At 44.6% G+C, this 23,172-nt stretch overlaps 1 protein-coding gene across 2 annotated transcripts; it reads left to right on the top strand.

The window, feature by feature from the left end:
• Positions 1–205: 205 nt before the first annotated feature.
• On the top strand, positions 206–22,812 carry LOC144953450 (uncharacterized). 2 transcript variants are annotated; one of them, XM_078884032.1, is made up of 2 exons: positions 206–263; positions 19,302–22,812. In XM_078884032.1, exon 2 carries the CDS (start codon positions 19,312–19,314, stop codon positions 20,929–20,931), a length of 1,620 nt encoding a protein of 539 aa, XP_078740158.1. In that variant the 5' UTR covers positions 206–263; positions 19,302–19,311; the 3' UTR covers positions 20,932–22,812. The 2 variants fall into 2 exon arrangements, with proteins under 2 accessions (XP_078740158.1, XP_078740157.1); XM_078884031.1 differs by lacking the exon at positions 206–263 and adding an exon at positions 9,335–9,631.
• The last annotated feature ends 360 nt before the right edge of the window (positions 22,813–23,172 follow it).

Below are 23,172 nucleotides of genomic sequence, written 5' to 3'. Positions count from 1 at the left end.
TGATGATTGCTTGTGTTGCAATCGAAACGTCAATTTATTATTTTATCTTTAGACGTGACTTAACCGAAAGAACCAAAGAATAATTCCTGCAGTCACGAAAGCTCCAAAATTAAGATAGTATTCAGTTAAAGCCCTCAGTGGGCGGAGATTGGGGTATGTTATTCGTTAGTGACGTCATGTCACCTCCACCGCCGCGCGCTTCCGCGTGACGTCACGAGATGCCAAGAGCTGCTTCTGGACGCGTTACTCGCGAAGGATCCGAGGTGAGAAGTTCGCATCGTGATGTTGGTTGTTGTTGTTTGCCCAGGTACAGCCTCGCTTCTTCTCTCGTAGCGATATTAATTGAGTAGCGGCAAGTATGGAATCGATGTCCAGGTTGCAACCGGACAACATGGAGCCTAGCCATGCAGGCCTTGCCTGTATTTGCTTGCTAAGTTTAATTTGTCTTCACCTGGCTGACTGCTTTAACTCTCAGAGTCTCCATACTCTCGTTCAGGATCGTCGAGTTTTTGCTTTGTTTTGCATTCGGGGGGGAGGGGGGGCGATGCTTCTGCGCGTATCGCCCGATTGAGTAATCTGCAGGCCGCTTTTCAGCACTGGAATATTCGGACGAAACCAGCCCAAACGTTTATTTTTAGTCGAAATGAGACATCAAAGAATGACACAATTACACTCGCCCACCAACACGCTCACCCACACGCTCCCACCCATACACTTACACACTCACCCATTGTCAGCGAGCATCTATGAAGGCCGGCACGGCACACGAAGTGGTGGGTGACCAGCACCACGCCCGGACTGCCTTTGTCTCTTGAGTGGCGATGTTTCCACACCGCACCAGGTACTCATTTGAGGCCGAGTTGACCTAGGGGAGGCCCGGGACCGGTTCAGATTTTCGTCACTGGCGTTGGCTGTGAGCGGAATTATAATCTGGGTCGCCGGACGCCGGGTTTGTAGCACAGCGCGCAAACCGCTACACGCCCGCCCTCCCCCCCCCCTCGCCCGCCCCCCCCCTCGCCCGCCCCCCCCCCCTCGCCCGCCCCCCCCCCCTCGCCCGCCCTCCCCCCCCCTCGCCCGCCCTCCCCCCCCCCTCGCCCGCCCCCCCCTCGCCCGCCCTCCCCTCGCCCGCCCTCCCCCCCCCCTCGCCCGCCCTCCCCCCCCCCTCGCCCGCCCAGATTCCGTGCTTGCCGCTACTCAATTGATATCGCTACGAGAGAGAGGGAAGAAGCGTGGCTGTACCTGGGTAAACAACAACCACATCACAATGAGAACTTTTCACGTCGGATCCTAGCGAGTGGCACGCAGACCGAAACAGAAGGATTTCTCTATAATACTTTTTTTTGGGTTAGATCGCGTAAATGTGTCGTTAAATCCGCCACCACTCAGCCAATTAGTAAGGCTTGTCACTTAAAAAGAACATGCCAATTCATTACTAGTACAGCAAAGTGTTGGAGAGCCAAGCCACAACATTTACAATCTGAGTACGATGTTTTGCTAGTAATTACAACTAGCTTCATCAGGCGACCGACAGCCAGGTTTGTGGAGAAGTCCACCTGTTTCGTTCCTTAAATAGAGGCATAAATGTGATGACAACACTTGTCGCTCTTGTTGTGCAAATTGGGGGGGGGGATGGATTAATGAATAAATGTGCATTATGCATGCGCATTATGCGAGCCCATTGATCGTATACTTCCTGTCCATTTTGTGCACTAAAATAGTCCTCCCAATGGTAATCCCTACTGAAGTATGGTGGCCTGTATAGGCATGAATTTTAACAATGTATTATTTGATGATTCATTTGCAAGCAGCACTAAGTCTGTAGCTATCTGAACGGTTAACTTTTTTATTTCTCTCGATTTCGATTGATTTTATAATTCGATAGATTATCTAATTAGTCTTGATCATTCGTCACGAGATAAATAACACTGGTCTACAGCCAAAATGATTCCAAAATAAATGTAGTCCAACTTTACTTAATTCTGGATCACTGAGAATGAAAATGATGCTTACAATTGTTGATTGGCTCTAGTTTTCAAGATATGCTGCTGGGTCAGTATATATGACCCTTGACTTGGGAATGGCGGAAGATAAGTGAGTTATAAAGGGAAGGGATCTCAATTTAAACCGGAAATGACTAAAATACTTCTTTGACAGGATTTATGAATACATCTATGACTGGGTTTGGACAGTACTTGCTTTTTGAGCAAAACCATGAATGATGCAATCTGAACCTGGTATTGTACCATACATTATATGAATTGCATCATGTTATTCCTAGAAGCCATGGATAATGCAATCATAACTAGCCTTACATTCCTCTGCTGAATGAATTGCCCTAGTAATCATGCAGTGTCGTGCTTTCTTATTTGTCAGTGTTTAATTTTGCAAAGGGACACGTTTCTGTTTAGCCAAAGTGAGCAGAGATGCCTGGTACTTGTGAACAAGCAGATCACTTATGCTATGTTTGTGGTGAAGTGACTTTTGCATCACAAAAACACAGTATAACCACTATGGTTAAGAAAGCCTATCACCTTTATTTTGGCTGCAAAATTGGAGATCAGGACAAGATGTGGGCCCCACACATATGCTGCAACACTTGTGCAACAAGTCTTTGCCAGTGGTTGAACAGGAAAATGAAATTTATGCCTTTTGCAGTTCCACTTATTTGGAGAGAGCCAACAGATATCTCAGCAATTGTTACTTCTGCATGGCACCTCCAGTTGGGAAAGGTGTGTCAAAGAAGAAAAAGTGGACTGTGCATGATCCAAAAATTCCATCAGCTGAACGCCCAGTACCCCACGGAGAAGGATTGGCGGTTGCTGATGCACCAGAATCATTATCACTTGAGTCAGTCGAGGAAGAGGATGAAACTTTTGGTCCTGAACCATCAAGGTCACATGACCCAGATTTTCTCCCATCCTCCTCTGAACCACACCTCACAACACAAGGGGAACTGAAGGACCTTGTCAGGGATTTGGAACTACCCGAGAGTAAGGCAGAGCTGTTGGGCTCCAGAGTGCAGCAGTGGAATCTCCTGGCAGGTGATATTAGGGTTACCATGTTCCGTGACCATCAAAAGGAACTTGTCCCATTCTTCATGGAACAACATCGATGGTGTGATGGCAGCCCTCAACATCTTTCATGATCCAGATGAGTGGAGACTGTTAATTTATTAATCGAAGATGAGTCTTAAAGTTGTTTTGCTGCGTAATGGCAATTTTTTGCCATCAATTCCAGTTGGTCATGCAGTCCATATGAAGGAAACATTTGATAACATGAAACAACTTTTGAGGTGCATAAACTATGACCAACATCAGTGGCAGGTTTGTGGCAATTTGAAGGTTCATACTCTTAGTTCTTTCGGTAAAGTGTTGTATATGTTGGGTATCAAAATTTGTTATGTTGTATGCGTGCGTGGGAGTAATTATTATGTTTTATATGTGGGTTATGAATATTCAGTGAAAATAATAATAATCAAATGAAATTTGGCCAAATGTGTAACTATCCGGAAATATGTTAATTTATGTAATTATGCACATTTAATTATGCCAATTCGAGAGGTAATCGTAGTAATTATGCGAGTGGGTGTAATTATGATAATGCAAGTCGTTATGATAACCAGACCCCGCCTCGGTGACGAGGGTGGGTTATCGATCGGAATAAGGCAATTAATCGTATGCAGTTATGCAGGTGTGGTGTAAGTATGCAAGATTAACTTAGATTAACTCGGCATCGTTGTCTAGGTTCGTCTCATTCTCGCTTTAACATTCCCAGAGTGGGTATTCGTGGTTATATTTTAGGTCCCCGGTTCACCCCGTTATCGCTTTAACATTTACTGAGTATGTATTAGTGTGTTTATTAAGGTCACCAAGTTCAGATCTCAACGCAGAAGCAGATCTTATGCATAGATTTCAGGAAAGAATCACACAACCACTTCTGTATTAATCAATTTATTACTAATTCAACCTCAACTATGATATAGTATGCGAACTCTCAATCCCGGAACGTCAACACGGCATCAATACAGTATCATCAATGATTGTCTGATTTCACTTTGACAACGGCACATGTATCCCGCATAACGCGATGGTTGTTAGTGAGAGAGAGTCGTTAAAACATGCAAATACTATGCTAAGAAAAACCTTAACGTTAATGAATGATTACTCAATATTGTTCACGCCGTACCGCACTCCTTATTGATCATATGCAACCCTTATCACGTTGTTAGCACCTTGGGTCACGGGACAGTTGAATATTCTGTAGAGGATGCGAGTACGTGCGGCGATTATGACTGAAAGATACTTGAAAGATTATACGGTGATGAAAAACACAATCAAAAACAGTTATTATTCTTAAAGGCACCAATCTCAACAGATACATCGGCAGGTTATCTGACAACAGAATGGCTCGGAGTAAGGGCCTGCGACGGTGCTCCTTTTCCGAAGATCGTTATCTTATCAAGTTTACTAATTGGGGACCAGATCACCTGATAAGGATCTGGTGGGCCACCACTCCCCACGTGAGCGTGGCTCGGCGGAAGGAGGTGCCAAGAATCAATTCGTATTGATGGATCTGTTGGGAATTTATGCGATTAAGAGTACAGCCCACTAAATATTAAAGATAAAAATTACGAATACACTTATAAACGACGGATGGCTATCACTCGGTCTCGCTGTGATGCCTTCACAGCCACGGATGGCTTATGGGTTCGAGTGTTTTTGAGTGGTAAGAGTTGTCTTGAATAGTCAGTGTTCGGAGTCGGTTCTTTATGTCAAACAGACGCCTGGTGGTCGTGTGGTGAGGGGGCGGTGCGCGTCATACGTATCAGTCGCTCCCCTGTCACCGTGGTGAACTTGGTTTGGATGTCCGGTCGGTAGGTGGCGCCCACAGCTCGCTCGCAGCGTGCAGTGTTGGGTCGTCAACCAGGGGAAGCACAGAGCCTCGTCGCCAAACCGCGACCTCCGGCGGCAGCAGAGACCTCCGACTCGGCAGAGGTTGACCCACGCAGGCCGAGTTGAGCTGTCAAGCGGGTCTTGCCCGCCTGCAGAGGAGATGGGGAGCCGCTTGAGTCGAGCCCCGAGAGCCGGCTCCGGTGAGCCGATCGAACTCGGCTGAGTCCCAGACGAGCTGAAGAGTCGAGCCGACCCGCTGGTCGCAGCTCGCTCCTGAGTCGACCCTCCCGGTCGAGCTGAAGATGAGTCGAGCCGACCCGCTGGTCGCAGCTCGCTCCTGAGTCGACCCTCCCGGTCGAGCTGAAGATGAGTCGAGCCGACCCGCTGGTCGCAGCTCGCTCCTGAGTCGACCCTCCCGGTCGAGCTGAAGATGAGTCGAGCCGACCCGCTGGTCGCAGCTCGCTCCTGAGTCGACCCTCCCGGTCGAGCTGAAGATGAGTCGAGCCGACCCGCTGGTCGCAGCTCGCTCCTGAGTCGACCCTCCCGGTCGAGCTGAAGATGAGTCGAGCCGACCCGCTGGTCGCAGCTCGCTCCTGAGTCGACCCTCCCGGTCGAGCTGAAGATGAGTCGAGCCGACCCGCTGGTCGCAGCTCGCTCCTGAGTCGACCCTCCCGGTCGAGCTGAAGATGAGTCGAGCCGACCCGCTGGTCGCAGCTCGCTCCTGAGTCGACCCTCCCGGTCGAGCTGAAGATGAGTCGAGCCGACCCGCTGGTCGCAGCTCGCTTGTGAGTCGACCCTCCCGGTCGAGCTGAAGATGAGTCGAGCCGACCCGCTGGTCGCAGCTCGCTCCTGAGTCGACCCTCCCGGTCGAGCTGAAGATGAGTCGAGCCGACCCGCTGGTCGCAGCTCGCTCCTGAGTCGACCCTCCCGGTCGAGCTGGTTTCCAATGCTCAGGGTCCTTTCTTTTATGCCGAAAAATCCCTTTTGGGTCCTGCCCACAAGGCGGGGTTTCTTTCGATTTTTGCTGTGTCAGGATCTGTCCGTAGGTAGGTGTGTCCATGTGTGTGTCCGTATGTCCTTTTCCTTGTGTGCATCACCCACGGTATATTCCGTTGTCATACTCCCTCCATAAAATCCACGAGCAAACAATCAGATGTTACAAATTGCCTCGAAGTCGTCTCTCTGTCTGGGTGCAATATTATCTCTTGTCTGGCCTTCTTCATGAACCAAAACACAGACGTTACAAATCGTCTCACAGGCGTCTCTCTCCGTGTTGCACGACCTGGAGGGAGGGCAACACTCCCTCCGACCCTCACCGATGCACAAAGAAATGGTTAAAAGTTTTAACATTTGTCCCTTACCATTTCACAGTTATGATTCTGTATGTAACCTAAGGTCTGCCGTTTCCCATCGTGGTGCTTGACCCAAGTGGAGGTGCCTCCCCGAGCGTATACACACTCTTATCCCGCGCTGCGGGGATACAAAGACGGCCGGGATCTCCCTTTCTCTCCGACCCTGGGTTTAACATCGCTCTTTTATTATGTATTTTATATTCGACCTGGTGGTGATTCATCCCGTTATCCTGGCTTTTCATAAGTTTTACTTTTGTCTTTTCATGCATAGGCTTATTATTATTAATTTATTTCCGATATCTTAGGTTAAGGGGTAAGTTTCTTGATCCTAGGAATTCGTATTCCTTGGTGTCTGCATGGTTATATAAGCGGAATATAGTTTACGGTGAATAGCGTTAACATTGATGTTATGTACGATATTATGTATTGTGATGTCTTTAACTTAACTTGTTGGTCAGGGCTTTACTGACATGAAGTTGCATTTCATAGCCTCGCAGTCTTTGCCTCACCCTGTCTCTGCTCGCCGTTGTTGTTGCTGTCCAGCTGACGCCGTTAACTCAAGGCCTCATTAATTTCCGTCACTCCTTGTAGGTGAGGGCGGTTGAACCTTGGAGTCAGTTCTGGTTTTTGTCTGCCTGCTTCTTCTGATGTCCCCTGACCCCGGGAGTTATTATTTCTACTTTTATGGCCTGTCGAAGCCCGACTCGCTGTTGTTGGGCTGGTGGGTCGCTGGGTTGGTGTCGTTCCCGGCTTTTTTGCTTACGTTTGCAGTTCGCCGTGCTCTTAATTTCCTTCCCTCTTCAACCTTATATCGACTATTCGCTCCTGTCTGGGTGCGATTCAATTTTGACTTAGGAAGGTTCTGATTGTCATATGCTTCGGGTCGAGTTGTATAAAAAGTATTAAAGTTTGGAAATAACATTTCATATTGACTTAATGATGGTGATGGTTCAGTAGGCGTAACTTGTGGCCTGGTTTAATTGGAGTGGGTGTGAATATCAATAACTTTAGCCTATCCTGTTGTTAAATTCCGACTTTAACGTTACTTTAATAGCAATACAGAATAATTGAGCTTTTCGTCTTAACTAGGCGAACGCGAACTTTTGGTGACCCCCGCAGCCTTGTTATTCAGCTGAGTCTGCATCCTTGAGATATACAACGCTCTTATTCGTCTCACTGTGGCCATCCAACCTTCTGCTCTGGGAGTGTTATTCTTAATTTCAGGTCAAAGGCCCACTCACGTTCAGACGTGCAGGGTTGTTTAAATCAGCTCCCCCCCCTGTGTACACAGCCTTGAGCTGACCCACTTATTTAATAATTTAATTCCTTGGCCTTTTTGGGTTTGCTCCCTCAGCTGCAGGAGAACAAGGCGTATTTCTCCTCCCTGTGTGCACGTGTTCCAATTAGCTCGGAATCCCTAAACACACAATCAGTGATGATTCCTGGCTTTCTGTGGTTGTGATTTAGACAAAGGCACCTCTGCTTCCTTTCATTGCCTTCGAGTTGACACTGCCCCATTATTCGCCCATGTGCTGAGGTCATAGATGGTTGGGCTTTTTGCCTTAACTATGTCTGGCTGACTCTCCCACTGTCTCTGCCGCCTGCACGGGTGACATGTGCCCGTTTATCAGGCCTTATCTTTCCTTGAAGCAAGGTTGCAATTCTGCCATCCTAGCCCTCCTCCAGTTCATTACTTAACAACACCTGGTGTTTTGCAGTTTGCTGCTTTTTGGTGTGTTTTCATTCATTATATCTCAATGATGGAAGAAGGCTAGGATACAACAAAAGTCACGTAGGTAAAAAATGAAATCAAAATTAATAAAAAAAAAACAAAAACAATAAAATCACGACGTTTCGGAGGCAACACAAGCTTCCGTTTTCAGGTGAAACTGTCAGCAAAATATCTGTATCAAGTGAAGAGAAGTCCCAAGAGGTACGACCTTATATAGTGGTTAAGGGGGGAGGAGCCAGGAATGGCCATGGGGGAGGAGGAGTTGTGAGATGGTCAAGTACTGCTGTTGGAACTGAGCCTTTGTAATGTAGGTGGCATATGTAGATAAGCCAGCTAGCACTCCCCAACGTTTAACAGTACTCTCCTGTTTCGTATTTAATTAATTTACCCACCCAACAGCATAACAAAAGGCGGCTTAATCGTATTTAATTAATTTATCCTCCCAGCAGCATAACAAAAGGCGGCTTGATCCTAGCTGGCTCATCTATAGATCACAATAATGTGCACTGTGTATGGAAAGTACACAGTACATAAAATCCGTGATCTGGTACCGTCTGTAAAAGATGTGGTTCCAGACATACAGTACCCTGGTGTCTACAAACTAAGTTGCCTCTGTGGTAGCAGTTACATTGGGGAAACCAAACGACATGTCTCGGACCGCATCCGTGAACATAAAGCTGACCTGAAACACTGTAGGACAAACACCTCAGCCGTGGCAGATCACTGTTACAACTCAGTGGGCTCACATGACATTGACTTCTCCAAGACAGAGGTTCTCTGCAAGCCATCTGGCTATCATGAGAGATTCGTACATGAGGCGATCCACATTTACAAACACAGACAATTTTAACCGAGAAGATGGATTCTGGCTTAGCAATCACTGGAAGGACGTAATAAACCATTTTGATACACATTAGGGTGGGTAGAATAATACATAGTGTTATATTAAAAATGTATAAGGTATAGGGTGGTTTATAGCAATACAGTATGTAATTTAATGTTGGTTTTGCCTATGGAAGTATATAGTACGGTATAGACGCGTGTGATGTAAGAGAATAAAGTTTAGATGGAAGCATATTATATAATTTTTTACAACGTAGAATTTTTCATGTATTACTTACTGTTAGTAACTCAGCTTATTGTAGAGTATAGTAAGTTTACTGATGATGCTATGTAGTTTATACTTTAGTTTGTCATGCAGTTTATACTGTAGTTTTTTACGTGGTTGTTTAGTAACTACAGCTACATACTATTAACATTCCTTTCCTTTGTTAATGCTCCCCCCCTTCCCCCCCCCCTTTGATGCTGCTAATCCTGCATAATGCACGGGCATAGTATTGATTTGGAACCCCCCCCGCCCACCTCCTACGCATTTTCCATATGCTGAATTCCTCTTGATATGCAAATTATTTTGTTTAGGCGCTCTTCTTCCCACCTCCCCCCCCTCTAACCCAGCTTAAATATACGCTCCAAGCTTGGGGTGTTTCATTCTTCGCCTGAGGATGGCTGCTTGCGTTGTGGCCGAAACGTCGTGAGAATTGTTTTATTATGTTTTATTTTTATTATTTTATTACTTCCCTTCTACGTGACTTTACCGAAAGAACCAAGAAGATGAATCCCTGCAGTCACGAAAGCTTTAAATCGAAATATGGAAAGTAGGTTATACACAAAACCTGCAGGGTAAACAGCCAGTCTCAATAACTCACCCACTCAATCATGCACTCACTCACCCACTCAACCACCCACTCAACCACTCACTTACTCACTTGCTCACTGACTTGCTCACTCACTTGCTTACCCACTCATTCACCCACTAGCTCAGAACCAGGGTAGATGGCCAAAACTACACGGGGGTGAAGGCCTGTTTAAAGAGGTGAGTTTTAAAGATGGACTTAATTATATTTAACGACTCTGCCTTACTAATCAGGCTGACTGCTTCATTTTACCAGAGTAGCGAACCTGGAATGCTGGATTGGTGACGTTTGCACGGCAGTGGGTCCAGCCTGCTTGAACAGTGCGTGGGCAAAATCTGCCCTGTCACTGAGAGAGGAGGCAGACTGACCAGCGGCTTCCACAGTCGGTGTGGGTGCCCTTGCCCTTTACATCCAAAGCTCGCTTAGCGCTCCTCCAGATGCGTTGTTCCTGGAGAATTGAGCGCTAATCAATCAGCGCTACAAGGGGTCATCATAAACCCATTGTATACTACATAGGGATGCGTTCCTGACAATGTTATAGCTTTAGTGTTGAGGACTAGTCGACGACGACTGGGAGACGGCTTGAAGGTTAAGGGCTTTCGCCAAAGGTTTATTAAAGATATTCGAATAAGATTGAACCACTTCTACGGGGAAGTTTTAAGCTTATCCTTTTTTCTCTCTATGGCTATTTGTTCTCTCTGCCTGTGTCCTCTATTTGGAATTTTCACACTTAAATTCTAACTTAGCAATCTTTGAAATACGTAATCAACCAGGCTATGCGTTAATTGTGTGTTGACCGACTCTCTGTGTTGCATTACATCACATTTCGATATTTTGCGATGTTATTTAATTTTAGTGTGTCTTTCTCCTAATTTTCAAGCTTGCGTGCCGTGCCACGTCGTCATCTTACTTGCGCAGCGGCAACACGTTGCCGTCCACTCATTGATATGCTAATTTTCTCTGCCCCTTCCCTCTCTCCGTCCCCGCCCCCCCCTCCCTATATTTAAGGGACCGTCACAGAAACGACCCCTATCTCTGTGCCGATATGTGTCCTCTCGCTGTGTTTCCTTGTGATGTCTGTCTGCTTGTATGTCTGTCTATAGTTTTCTAGTTAGATTTTTGTTGCTATTTCTCTTATGCCTGATGATGATTGCTTGTGTTGCAATCGAAACGTCGCTATTATTTTAATTTATTATTTTATCTTTAGACGTGACTTAACCGAAAGAACCAAAGAATAATTCCTGCAGTCACGAAAGCTCCAAAAATTAAGATTGGGTGTAACAACTCCCAGGGGTTAGGGGTCCTACACTGAGTCCTGGTCCCAGCCCGGCTAGCTCCGGTCTCTCTCGTGTCGGATCGGGGACTCTGCCAACTCCACTGATCGGAGAGAGAAGCACCTCTATCGGCTACCACCGGCTTCTCAGACTCTCCACTTGATTCCTCTCTACCCCAGGTTCCTTCTTCACCCTTCTACTCTACGCGTTCCCACAGTGACCCCGCTTTCATCACGGGGTCCTCCTTAAGTACTAGGGGAGACATTACGTCATCAAGCCGCCCAGCGCGGCGCACTTGACGGCCCACATTACGTCATTTTACTCCTCTTCATTAGTGTGAATAACATGAGGGCTTCATTGGGGTATCGGTAATAGCACTAATAATACAAACACTAATCATTTAATAAAAATAATGATTTATAACATCAGTATTATGTACTATGCTTACGAGTGCATTCTACTTTACTAATCGTACAAATCAGTGGAGGAAGACAAGGTTGAAGGAGCTGCTGTGCTTCTAGTCTGGGTCATTCTCAGAGAAAGGCTTCAGGACCTCCCTGATCTCTGGGTGAGGAGTCTGTGGGTCTCTGGGTGATTAGTCCACGAGTCTTTGTGTTTGTCTATGGCTCTGTGTGGCCAGTCTATTGATCTTGCTCTTAGTATAACATGAAGCCCTTAATCCAGACAGTCTGAATCCTTGGATTGCGACCCTGGCCTTGCGCATCCGTCGGCGTGCAAACGCATGGATCACTGATGGTGACCTTTTTCCTGGTGGTCAGGATGAGAGGATGGGCGAGTATGCTCGCAGGAGTGGTTCATTACACAGTCCCTGGTGCGTTGACCAGCATCGTCTGGAAGCCTCCGACTGCCAGTCCTACTCCAGTTCTCCCTACTGTCATGTTCTACAACTATCTAATACTTTGGACTGGACCTCAACCACAGTTGCTTTATTTTCCTGATATACAGAATTTAAATATACTTCCATCTCGACTTTTTTACTTGTTGCAATAGCAGCTGCCACGCATTCTTATTCAATTGGGCTATTTGTAGCTTCATGGCTGCCTTTCTTACCCTATAGGGGGCGCGCATGCATGCAGCCTCTGCTTTAGCACTTTCCATGGTATCATCTGCACCAGGCTTCGATATTTTTGATTTCAGTGATTTTTTTTCAAGATTTTGCAACGTGCTTCGAAGAACCAACTCTCAGCCTTTTTGATTCCTGTCCAGAAGGTTCTCAAGATCCTGGTTTATGTATTTCTGAAGGTCTCGTTCTTGCAGGCTTTCCTTAATATTAGTTCTTGTTGAGAATTCCAAACAGTTCTCAGACAGCAGTTGGTAACGTCCATAGAGGGACATCAACTGATTCATAGCTTGTTGGATTGGCTCAATCCTATCCCATGCTCGTTCAAATTTTTCACAGTACTCATCTATGTCAGTTTCATATTTCTCCCAGGCCCTATGAATGAATGTAACTGCCCCATGAGGCCTCGCATAGTCGTGAGTCTGCTGTGGTTGAGCTTTGCAGGTCCAGGTTCTGCCATGGATCATGCTTGTAAGCCTTTTGATTCAGAGATATAATTGTCTTGCTATGTGCTGGCAGATGTCCTATCTTCTTTCTTCAGGGAAAGATGCAGTAGCGGCTTGTGACATTTTCACGAGGTGGGGCTATTGTGAGTGACCTCGTCATGTTATTGGCCTTCCTGTGAAAGTGATATAACTGCCTTTTCTAGCAACAGTAGGCACTTATAAACAATATTAAGCAAAACAACAGCGCTCAAATGCTGCCCCCATGACCCTCAAGTCCACACGACACACCCCTTTGATATTGCCAAAAGCCGTGACCTGCTATATTTGCACAATGCAACTTAGCATTTTGACAGTAATTACAGCCATGGGCGCCTTTTTCACCACCCTGAATGCATCTTAAACGGCGTGGCGAAAATGCTAAGCTAATCGCAATGTGTGAAGTGATAGCTCTCATTTGCATGCCTTCACGGCCGCCCCGAGTCCTCCCTGAGGCACAAATCAAACTTTATTGCAGCGGTTTATAATATGAACAACTTAAAATATCTTCATGAGGCAATTAACGTTGAAAGAATCACGATATTAAAAAAAAATTTAAAAACAAAAACTATTTTTAGAAAGTATTTTTTATTACAAAAATAATTTCTCATCTCCAGCTGCTTGGTGGGCGGCGCCCCAACGCCCCTAGTGAATGAACCACGCCTGGAAAGATGTCAAATGTGCTGCAGTTCAAAGTGATGATGGGCGATGCTGTTGTGGTCAGGCTGCTGTTGAAGTCGTAGGTTAGCCGTTGCTGTATTGGCGTCACTGATGTCATAGGTAACCTCATTGGTAGATGTATCAGCATGTGTCCTTGTCGTGATCCCTGTTGTAGCAGAATGTCTGAAGCGCAGTCGGAGTGGTAGGCCTAGCTGTAAAGACGTAGCCAGAAGATTATATACATGCTGTGGTTGAGTCTGTTAGGTAATTATCTTTTCACTGTTCTGTGCTCGCCATGCGTGACGCTGCTCAACTATACATATCGCTAAACACTGTCCCAAAACATCCTTTGCAACATGGGCAATGTATACAACTTGGCCATACAGCGTACAGGTTTACATCAAATATTATGTACAAGCAAGCAATTACTCATTTACAATACTTTACTAAAGTCTTAAATCATCAGAGTGTATCTTAACAACATAGCCATTTTTCAACAATTAAACTACCAATATTACAGCAAATGCTATCAAGGCTTCTGTTGCTATCTTCAACACGAGTACAGTGCTGCACTTTCACATGAATCCCGTTAAATCCTGCCATTTAACACAACCTTACTGTAATTAGTGGCAACCTAATGTAACAACAATTACTTACAGATATTGCTTTACAGAGCTACAATGTCAGCAGATATGAGCAGCTGCACTATTTGGCTGTGATGTAATCATCATCATCACCACCACGATCTATGGACATATCCCGTAAGTGTCCACTGCACATTGTCAATTAGTTCCACTTTCCTCTGTCTTGTGCCAATATGCTCAAGAAGTGCACAACTTTCTGGCACCAATTTCTTCAGCCATTCTCTGTAAAGTCTTCCTCTTACCGATTCCTTCCATTTTCCTGAACAACACACTTTTAAATTTACTGATTAGTGCCAGTTTCCTTCTCATCAGTGCCTGCATCAATCAGGTGTTCTGTGTGAACTTTTTCTTAGTTCTACTTTAGTCACTCTGAGTCCAAGTTATTTGCAGTACATATTCTCTAGTACAGTAAGGTCTCAGATTATGAGGGCTCAGTACGTGGACCCAATCATATGTGACTGACTCCGATTCATATTTACACTTGTGACTTGTTCTTTCGCTACAAGTACGGGGTTAGAAGCAAGTCAAATCACCCCCGCCATCACGTGAACATGTATTTTGACGGCGTGTAACTGTATCGCACGCGCAAGAAACGAGTCCACCCAGCTAGCATCATATACAGTGCACTCGTTTCGGCGAACCCCAACTTACGCGAATTTGCGTTTACACCAGGGTACTCTGAGGTCTTACTGTAATACATTTAGAGTATCAACATTTTATCTCTGTCAGTCGTTTTCATGCAAAGCTGTACTCAACATGCATGTTCTTAAGATGTTCAGTTTAGTCTTGTTGCTGAATTACTTGCTGCTCCAGATTTCATTAAAGCCTGCTATTACTCCTTTCCCCTTTGCGATCCTCGCTATAATGTCGTTTGTGCAGTCGTCCCATGTCAGTAGACTTCCAAAGTATTCAAATTCTTTTTCATTCTCAATCTTGCTGTTTTCTAGTATTACTTCTTTCTCAAATTTCTCCTTTCCTAATGCCATCATCCATGTTTTTTCCACATTAATCTTCAGTCCTGCCTCCTTTCCTGGCATATTCAGCATATGCATACTTTACTGCAGTACCACGCAGCTTTTTTCCATCAGATCTGAGTTGTGAGCAAATCCCATATTATTTTTTTTTTCCTTGCACAAATAATCCTGTGCCGTTTTTCTGAATGGCATCCATCACTCTTTCCATGTATGTGACAAAGTTGTTTAGCGATAGTGGATCTCCCTGTGTCATGTCTATTGTTGTTGGGAACATTTTGATATTTCCTGTCCAAACTTTAATGGTCCAAATTCTACTGCTGACTTTAACCTCTCACCTACGTCCTGCAGAATCTGCGGGATCAATATTTTCCCTACTCTGTATGATCCTAATATTACCCACGTTTTAGCTGGCTTTGTCAAATCGAATAGTTTCTCGAACTCTATGAAACAGTTGTAAACCAGCCTATTATTTCTCTTTGCTTTCTCTGCTATGAACCTTAAAATTAACATTTGATGTACTGTGTTCCTATTTTTCTGAACCTTGCCTGTTAATCTGCCAAATAATCCTCAGTCTGCGGTTTTAATTGATTTAAGAGTACTATTATTAGTATCTTCCCCATTAGGCTCATTTGTGCGATGGTTTGGTAATTTTTACCCGCCATGAGATCTCCTTTCCTGAGTATTGTCACAAGTTTGGATTTTGCCCACTCCTCCGGTATTTCCTTTCTCTCCATACCTACGTGACTTTACCGAAAGAACCAAAGAGTATGGATTCCTGCAGTCACGAAAGCTTCAAATCAATATTTTCTCTCCATACTTTATTGCATAGCTCATGGATTTATTTTATAAGTTCCTTCCCTCCAGATTTTATAATTTCTCCACTCATTGCATCCACGAATGAACTCTTGTTTTTCTTGAGATTTTTATTGGCTTTTCTACTTCTTAAAATATATTATCATTGTAGCATTCCTTGGTGGTGGGGATATATTTTCTAGTTCATTCAGCAGCTCATTATTCTCTTGATCCTTATACAAATTGCTGTAATACTCAGTCCATATGTTTTAGTCTTTTTATCATTGTTTTGCCTTGGTTTCACTTCCTCTTTGGGCTCTGGACTAGTTTGTCCAATTCCATGATCTTGTGTCCTCCATGCTTTACATTGCACTACATGTAATGTGTATTTGTACAGCCAGCAGGTGGGATGTACAGTAGGCTTGCACAGAAAGCTGCCATTATGTAAAATTAATGAAACAATGTCAGTCTAAGATAACTTCTTAAATCAGACTCAAATTTATTAAAAACAAACAAATACACCAGGCAGGCCCGATATTAAACATGTTCGTTAATATGTTTACCCAGGAAAGCCTCGATTATTTATTTTGTGTGAATATCAATTTCATAACTGTGAATCGATGTCCAGTTTGTAATATGAAACATTACGATGTGGGGCCTGGCTATGCAGAGCTTGTCTGCTAAGCTTGCCCACTGTTGTCTGGTTTCTCTTGGAATTAGTCTCAGCCTGGGTTATTGCTTTACCTCAATGAGCAGATCCTCACTGAGTCTCAAAACTCTTTTTCAGGAGGGTTCTGCCAAGGTTGTTGCAGTAGGCAGAAATTTTACTGATTGTAATCTCAATTGAGTCATCCAGGTAATTATTTCACCAGTGGGATCTTTTGGGTGAAACCAACTAAGTTGTTTTTGGGTTTAGCTGCAAGAACACACCAGAAAACCTGGACGAATCCCATGCAACATAGGAGAAGAACATGCAAACTCCACTCCCTCACACACAAGATAAAGACAAAGATGCACCCTACAGCTTGAACAGACTGTTGGGGCAAGTACCGTTAGCGACCACTTATGAAGGGTGGCATGACACACCAGGGGGTGGGTGGCCAGAAACATGCTCGACTGCTGTTGTCTGGCCGTCTATAGACCATGATTGTATAATTGTGTGTGCGTATGAGCGGGTAATGTGGGGAGCGGTGATGCATTGGTTCATGCACTTTGCGACTAACTCTTCGGAGTTTGATTGCCACTCTTGGCCAACATTGGTGGCAGTGAATAGGTGAACTGGTCCTGGGCCTCCCATGGTTTGACTTAGCCTTAAATGATTACCTCTTGCAGTTTGGAAACATTGTTAGAGAGACGATGACAGTCGGTTGTGGTTCTGGCCACACCACATCCTATTAATGCAATGTCAGCATTAATAGGTGCTGGTTATCAGCACTTGCATGAACAGGATATTTTTTCTCGGTGTACTTTGTTTTCGAGTGTGTAATGAGTACGTATATTATGTGCATGTACTCTGGGTGTGTAATCTGGGGAGTAGAAGTGCAGTGGTTGGTGTGCTGCACTACAAACCCGGGAAGTTTTAAGCTTATCTTTTTTTTCTCTCTCTGGCTATTTGTTCTCTCTGCCTGTGTCCTCTCTTTGGAATTTTCACACTTAAATTCTAACTTAGCAATCTTTGAAATACGTAATCAACCAGGCTATGCGTTAATTGTGTGTTGACCGACTCTCTGTGTTGCATTACATCACATTTCGATATTTTGCGAGGTTATTTAATTTTAGTGTGTCTTTCTCCTAATTTTCAAGCTTGCGTGCCGTGCCACGTCGTCATCTTACTTGCGCAGCAGCAACACGTTGCCGTCCACTCATTGATATGCTAATTTTCTATGCCCCCTCCCTCTCTCCGTCCCCGCCCCCCCTCCCTATATTTAAGGGACCGTCACAGAAACGACCCCTCTCTCTGTGCCGATATGTGTCTTCTCTCTGTGTGTCCTTGTGATGTCTGTCTGCTTGTATGTCTGTCTATAGTTTTCAGTTAGATTTTTGTTGCTATTTCTCTCATGCCTGATGATGATTGCTTGTGTTGCAATCGAAACGTCGCTATTATTTTAATTTATTATTTTATCTTTAGACGTGACTTAACCGAAAGAACCAAAGAATAATTCCTGCAGTCACGAAAGCTCCAAAAATTAAGATTGAACCACTTCTACGGGGAAGTTTTAAGCTTATATATATTTTTTTCTCTCTGGCTATTTGTTATCTCTGCCTGTGTCCTCTCTTTGGAATTTTCACACTTAAATTCTAACTTAGCAATCGTTGAAATACGTAATCAACCAGGCTATGCGTTAATTGTGTGTTGACCGACTCTCTGTGTTGCATTACATCACATTTCGATATTTTGCGAGGTTATTTAATTTTAGTGTGTCTTTCTCCTAAATTTCAAGCTTGCGTGCCGTGCCACGTCGTCATCTTACTTGCGCAGCAGCAACACGTTGCCGTCCACTCATTGATATGCTAATTTTCTCTGCCCCCTCCCTCTCTCCGTCCCCGCCCCCCCCTCCCTATATTTAAGGGACCGTCATAGAAACGATCCCTCTCTCTGTGCCGATATGTGTCTTCTCTCTGTGTGTCCTTGTGATGTCTGTCTGCTTGTATGTCTGTCTATAGTTTTCAGTTAGATTTTTGTTGCTATTTCTCTTATGCCTGATGATTGCTTGTGTTGCAATCGAAACGTCGCTATTATTTTAATTTATTATTTTATCTTTAGACGTGACTTAACCGAAAGAACCAAAGAATAATTCCTGCAGTCACGTAAGCTCCAAAAATTAAGATTGAACCACTTCTACGGGGAAGTTTTAAGCTTATCTTTTTTTTTCTCTCTCTGGCTATTTGTTATCTCTGCCTGTGTTCTCTCTTTGGAATTTTCACACTTAAATTCTAACTTAGCAATCTTTGAAATACGTAATCAACCAGGCTATGCGTTAATTGTGTGTTGACCGACTCTCTGTGTTGCATTACATCACAATTCGATATTTTGCGAGGTTATTTAATTTTAGTGTGTCTTTCTCCTAATTTTCAAGCTTGCGTGCCGTGCCACGTCGTCATCTTACTTGCGCAGCAGCAACACGTTGCCGTCCACTCATCGAAATGCTAATTTTCTCTGCCCCCTCCCTCTCTCCGTCCCCGCCTCCCCTCCCTATATTTAAGGGACCGTCACAGAAACGACCCCTCTCTCTGTGCCGATATGTGTCTTCTCTCTGTGTGTCCTTGTGATGTCTGTCTGCTTGTATGTCTGTCTATAGTTTTCTAGTTAGATTTTTGTTGCTATTTCTCTTATGCCTGATGATGATTGCTTGTGTTGCAATCGAAACGTCGCTATTAATTTAATTTATTATTTTATCTTTAGACGTGACTTAACCGAAAGAACCAAAGAACAAGTGAAATTCCCACTTACGGCCACCACCAGTGATGATTATTTGAAATATTTCTGGGCCTCCCATCGGTCGACTCAGATTAAAATCATTACCTGGTGCGATGCGTAAGCATCGCCACTAGGGAGACAAAGGCAGCCATTTGTGATGTTGGCCACCCACCGACTCATTGCCTGTGTCAGCCTTCATAGGTGCTCGCTAACAGCACTTGTCCCAACAGTCTGGCTATACAAGGGGGGACCCTTGTCTTGTATATTGTGTGTAATTATGTGTAATGTGTATGTGTATATCTGCAGAATTAATCGCATGGAGAAGAGACCCTCGACACAGTCTGGTGATAAAACGCACCAATATGACCAGTGTGTATACAGCACGGATCGCAGTGGACGTTTGAAGCAGCGACAGAGCACACACATGGGCGAGAAGCCCTTCAAGTGCACTGTGTGTGCGAAGGCATTTGCTCGTTCAGAAAATCTTCATGCTCATCAAAGAACACACACGGGTGAGAAGCCCTTCAAGTGCACTGTGTGTGGTAAGGCATTTACTCTTTCAAAAACTCTTCATATTCATCAGAGAACACACATGGGTGAAAAGCCCTTCAAGTGCACTGTGTGTGCGAAGACATTTGCTTGTTCAGAAAATCTTCATGGTCATCAAAGAACACACACGGGTGAGAAGCCCTTCAAGTGCACTGTGTGTGGGAAGGCATTTACTCTTTCAAAAAATCTTCATGTTCATCAAAGAACACACACGGGTGAGAAACCCTTCAAGTGCACTGTGTGTGGGAAGGCATTTGCTTATTCAGAAAATCTTCATGTTCATCAAAGAACACACACGGGTGAGAAGCCCTTCAAGTGCACTGTGTGTGGTAATGCATTTGCTCTTTCAGAAACTCTTAAGAAACATAATAGAACACACACGGGTGAGAAGCCCTTCAAATGCACGGTGTGTGGAAAGGCATTTGCTCTTTCAAAAACTCTTCATAATCATCAGAGAACACACACGGGTGAGAAGCCCTTCAAGTGCACGGTGTGTGGAAAGGCATTTGCTCGTTCAAAATCTCTTCAAATTCATCAGAGAACACACACAGGCGAGAAGCCCTTAGAGTGCACTGTGTGTGGGAAGGCATTTGTTTATTCAGAAAATCTTCATATTCATCAAAAAACACACACAGGTGAGACGCCCTTCAAGTGCACTGTGTGTGGGAAGGCATTTGCTCATTCAAAAACTCTTCAAATTCATCAGAGAACACACACAGGCGAGAAGCCCTTTGAGTGCACTGTGTGTGGGAAGGCATTTGCTTGTTCAAAAACTCTTCATATTCATCAAAGAACACATACGGGTGAGAAGCCCTTCAAGTGCACTGTGTGTGGCAAGACATTTGCTCGTTCAGACACTCTTAAGAAACATAATAGAACACACACGAGTGAGAAGCCCTTCAAGTGCACTGTGTGTGGGAAGGCATTTGCTCTTTTAAAAACTCTTCATATTCATCAGAGAACACACACCAGTGAGAAGCCCTTCAAGTGCACTGTCTGTGGGAAGGAGTTTACATTATCAGGAAACCTAAAGAGGCATGAGAAGATACACAAGGAGAAAGTGAAATCGACTTGTGAAAGTCAACGTGCTGCAATTAGCCCATCTCTAGTGAAACGAGAATCGGAAGAAAATTCCCACTTGGCAACATGGCCAGGAGTGACAGTGAAATGTGAAGAAGTGAGGGTGAAATGTGAAGAAGTGACGGTGAAATGTGAAGAAGTGACGGTGAAATGTGAAGATCAAGATTCGACTCCAGGACCCAATCTGCAAATGGATAGAGGCAGCGTGAAGCAGGAGGAGCCTTCCGATTCTGAGGGAGAGCGAGGCAATCCCCAGCAGTTTGTGGATGTGGAGGTGTGGATGGACTTTTTGGACAAATCTGAGTAGGAGGGGCCAGCACGTGTAAAATGGCACCTTGGAAGATGTGTAACCTGGAGTTTGAGACCATTTTCCATAGCATCCTCCTTATTCACTGGCTTCTGTCATTTAAATAATGAATGGGGTTATAGGTGTAATTCAATCAGAGATGGGCTTTCTGTACATATGAAGTCATTTAGTGTGAAGTGAAATAGTCGATATGCAAAGCATTATGCTGCCTTTTAAAACATTAATTAGGAATGTATATTCCTCAAGACACAGCTTCGTTGGGCAGGGCACATCGCCAGGATGGAGAACCACCGCTTACCTAAGATTGTGCTGTATAGGGAACTGTCCTCTGGCCATCGCGACATAGGGGCACCACGAAAGTGATACAAAGACTCCCTGAAGAAGTCCCTCACTGCTTGCTGCATCGATCACCGTCAGTGGGCAACACAAGCAGCTGATCGCAACTCCTGGCGGCACGCAGTCCACCAGGCCACCTCCTTATTCGAAGATACCCGCAGGGCCCATATGGAGGACAAAAGGAGGAGGAGGAGGAAAAACCATGATCCCTCAGCACCCATCCCAGATCAGACCTATACTTGCAGCTGTTGTGGCAGGACCTGCTTGTCCCGCATAGGCCTCGTCAGCCACCAGCGTGCCTGCAGAAGACGTGGATGTCCTTCCTAGATCTTCGTTCGCGAAGCCAAGCCATGATGATGATTAAATGAATAAGCATGAATTGTAACTGTTGGACATTACTATTAAAGTGTCTGTCAGGTGTGGCCGTGCTTTTCTGGATGATCCCAATTTGTTTTCATGATGTGTTTTTAAATGCCCTTTAATAAAAGAAAAGGTAAGCATTTTTGTAATATTTACATTTGACTTAATACACTAAATATATATGTTCATAATATCAAAACAATTTCATGTCAGGCCTACTTTCTGCACTTGTTTTGCTTTTAATCCCTTGGGTTTCATTTAATTGGTCTTAGCATGATGTTACTTTTTTATTTTATATGATAGTAACAGCAGGGGTCTGCAATTCTACTGTACAACCCACCTGATGGCTATGCACGCACCTTGCATAGTGTATTTGTGGTTTAGAGTGAAGTGTAGTGTTAAGCAGAGGTGTGGACTCGAGTCATGTGACTTGGACTCGAGTCAGACTCGAGTCATGAATTTGATGACTTGCGACTCGACTTGGACTTGCATAACAATGACTTTGTCCCACCTATGAGATGTGGACTCGAGTAATGTGACTTGGACTCGAGTCAGACTCGAGTCATGAATTTGATGACTTGCGACTCGACTTGGACTTGCATAACAATGACTTTGTCCCACCTCTGGCTATCAGACCCCTCTTGTCAGACTACGGGTCTCGACCACTGGGCTACACAGCCCGAGCCCTTACAAGGGCGTCGGACCGTGAATCCCAAGGCGTCGCCTCTGAGCCTCTCAGAACCCCGGCCCTTACAAGGGCAGCGGGGCTAGGGGTCCCAGGGCCTATCTCTTCCTCCATCTTCTGTCTTCACCGGTTACCAACTCCTCGAGTGCCCGCGCGCATCGCCTTACATAGCCCTCCGCTCCCGAGGGGGCGGAGCCTATGCGGACCGCGATGTGAGCACCCACTCGATGTAACCAATCACCACGCGCTGCCTCACGATCCCTCCTGCCAGCACGTATCACCACTACATATGCTCTGATTTGCCTACGGTGTAATTGTCGATGCTCAACTCACGTTGCCTGTAATTGACCACTCTCTGTTACGTAATGGAAAGTCTTATTTTCAGCATTTCTACACACGTATTTGATATCATACATTTTCGACATTCAATAATGCCTTTCACTTTCATTTATCATTTACTGTCCTTAATGATCCACGTCCAATCATTTCATAACATTATGTAACATTTTTTGCACATATACTAAAAAACCCTGATGAATCGCTAGCACACCATTACACACTAATGATGACTTTCTCTTCTTTGTTCACACACTGTTTATTTCTTTACTGCACATTTTATTTATGAGGGCATGGGTACTGTAGTTGCACTGTACTGCTGGCATATGCACATGCATCTTTTAGTTTTTGTTATACAATGTATATGCACGGTATCATTGTGTTGCTCACGGGAAAGAAGCCCTGCAACACTGCTGCCCTAGAAGAATGGCACGAATGAGAAAGTACGACCCCGATCAAGAGAAAAATTAGCCTTCATCAAAGTGCTTTAATACTTATAAATGTTTTAACTTTTGTACATAATT

Source organism: Lampetra fluviatilis, chromosome 76, assembly GCF_964198595.1.
Source record: "Lampetra fluviatilis chromosome 76, kcLamFluv1.1, whole genome shotgun sequence".
In the NCBI taxonomy this organism is placed as follows: domain Eukaryota; kingdom Metazoa; phylum Chordata; class Hyperoartia; order Petromyzontiformes; family Petromyzontidae; genus Lampetra; species Lampetra fluviatilis.
This window is presented reverse-complemented; position numbering and strand designations above follow the sequence as displayed.

Bases quoted from the DNA above. Each gene is read 5' to 3' on its own strand.
- LOC144953450 (XM_078884031.1), top strand. From the start codon at position 9,525: ATGTTTTATTTTTATTATTTTATTACTTCCCTTCTACGTGACTTTACC. The intron at 9,632-19,301 runs GTAGGTTATACA...GTATATCTGCAG, and splicing joins TTTAAATCGAAATATGGAAA to AATTAATCGCATGGAGAAGA.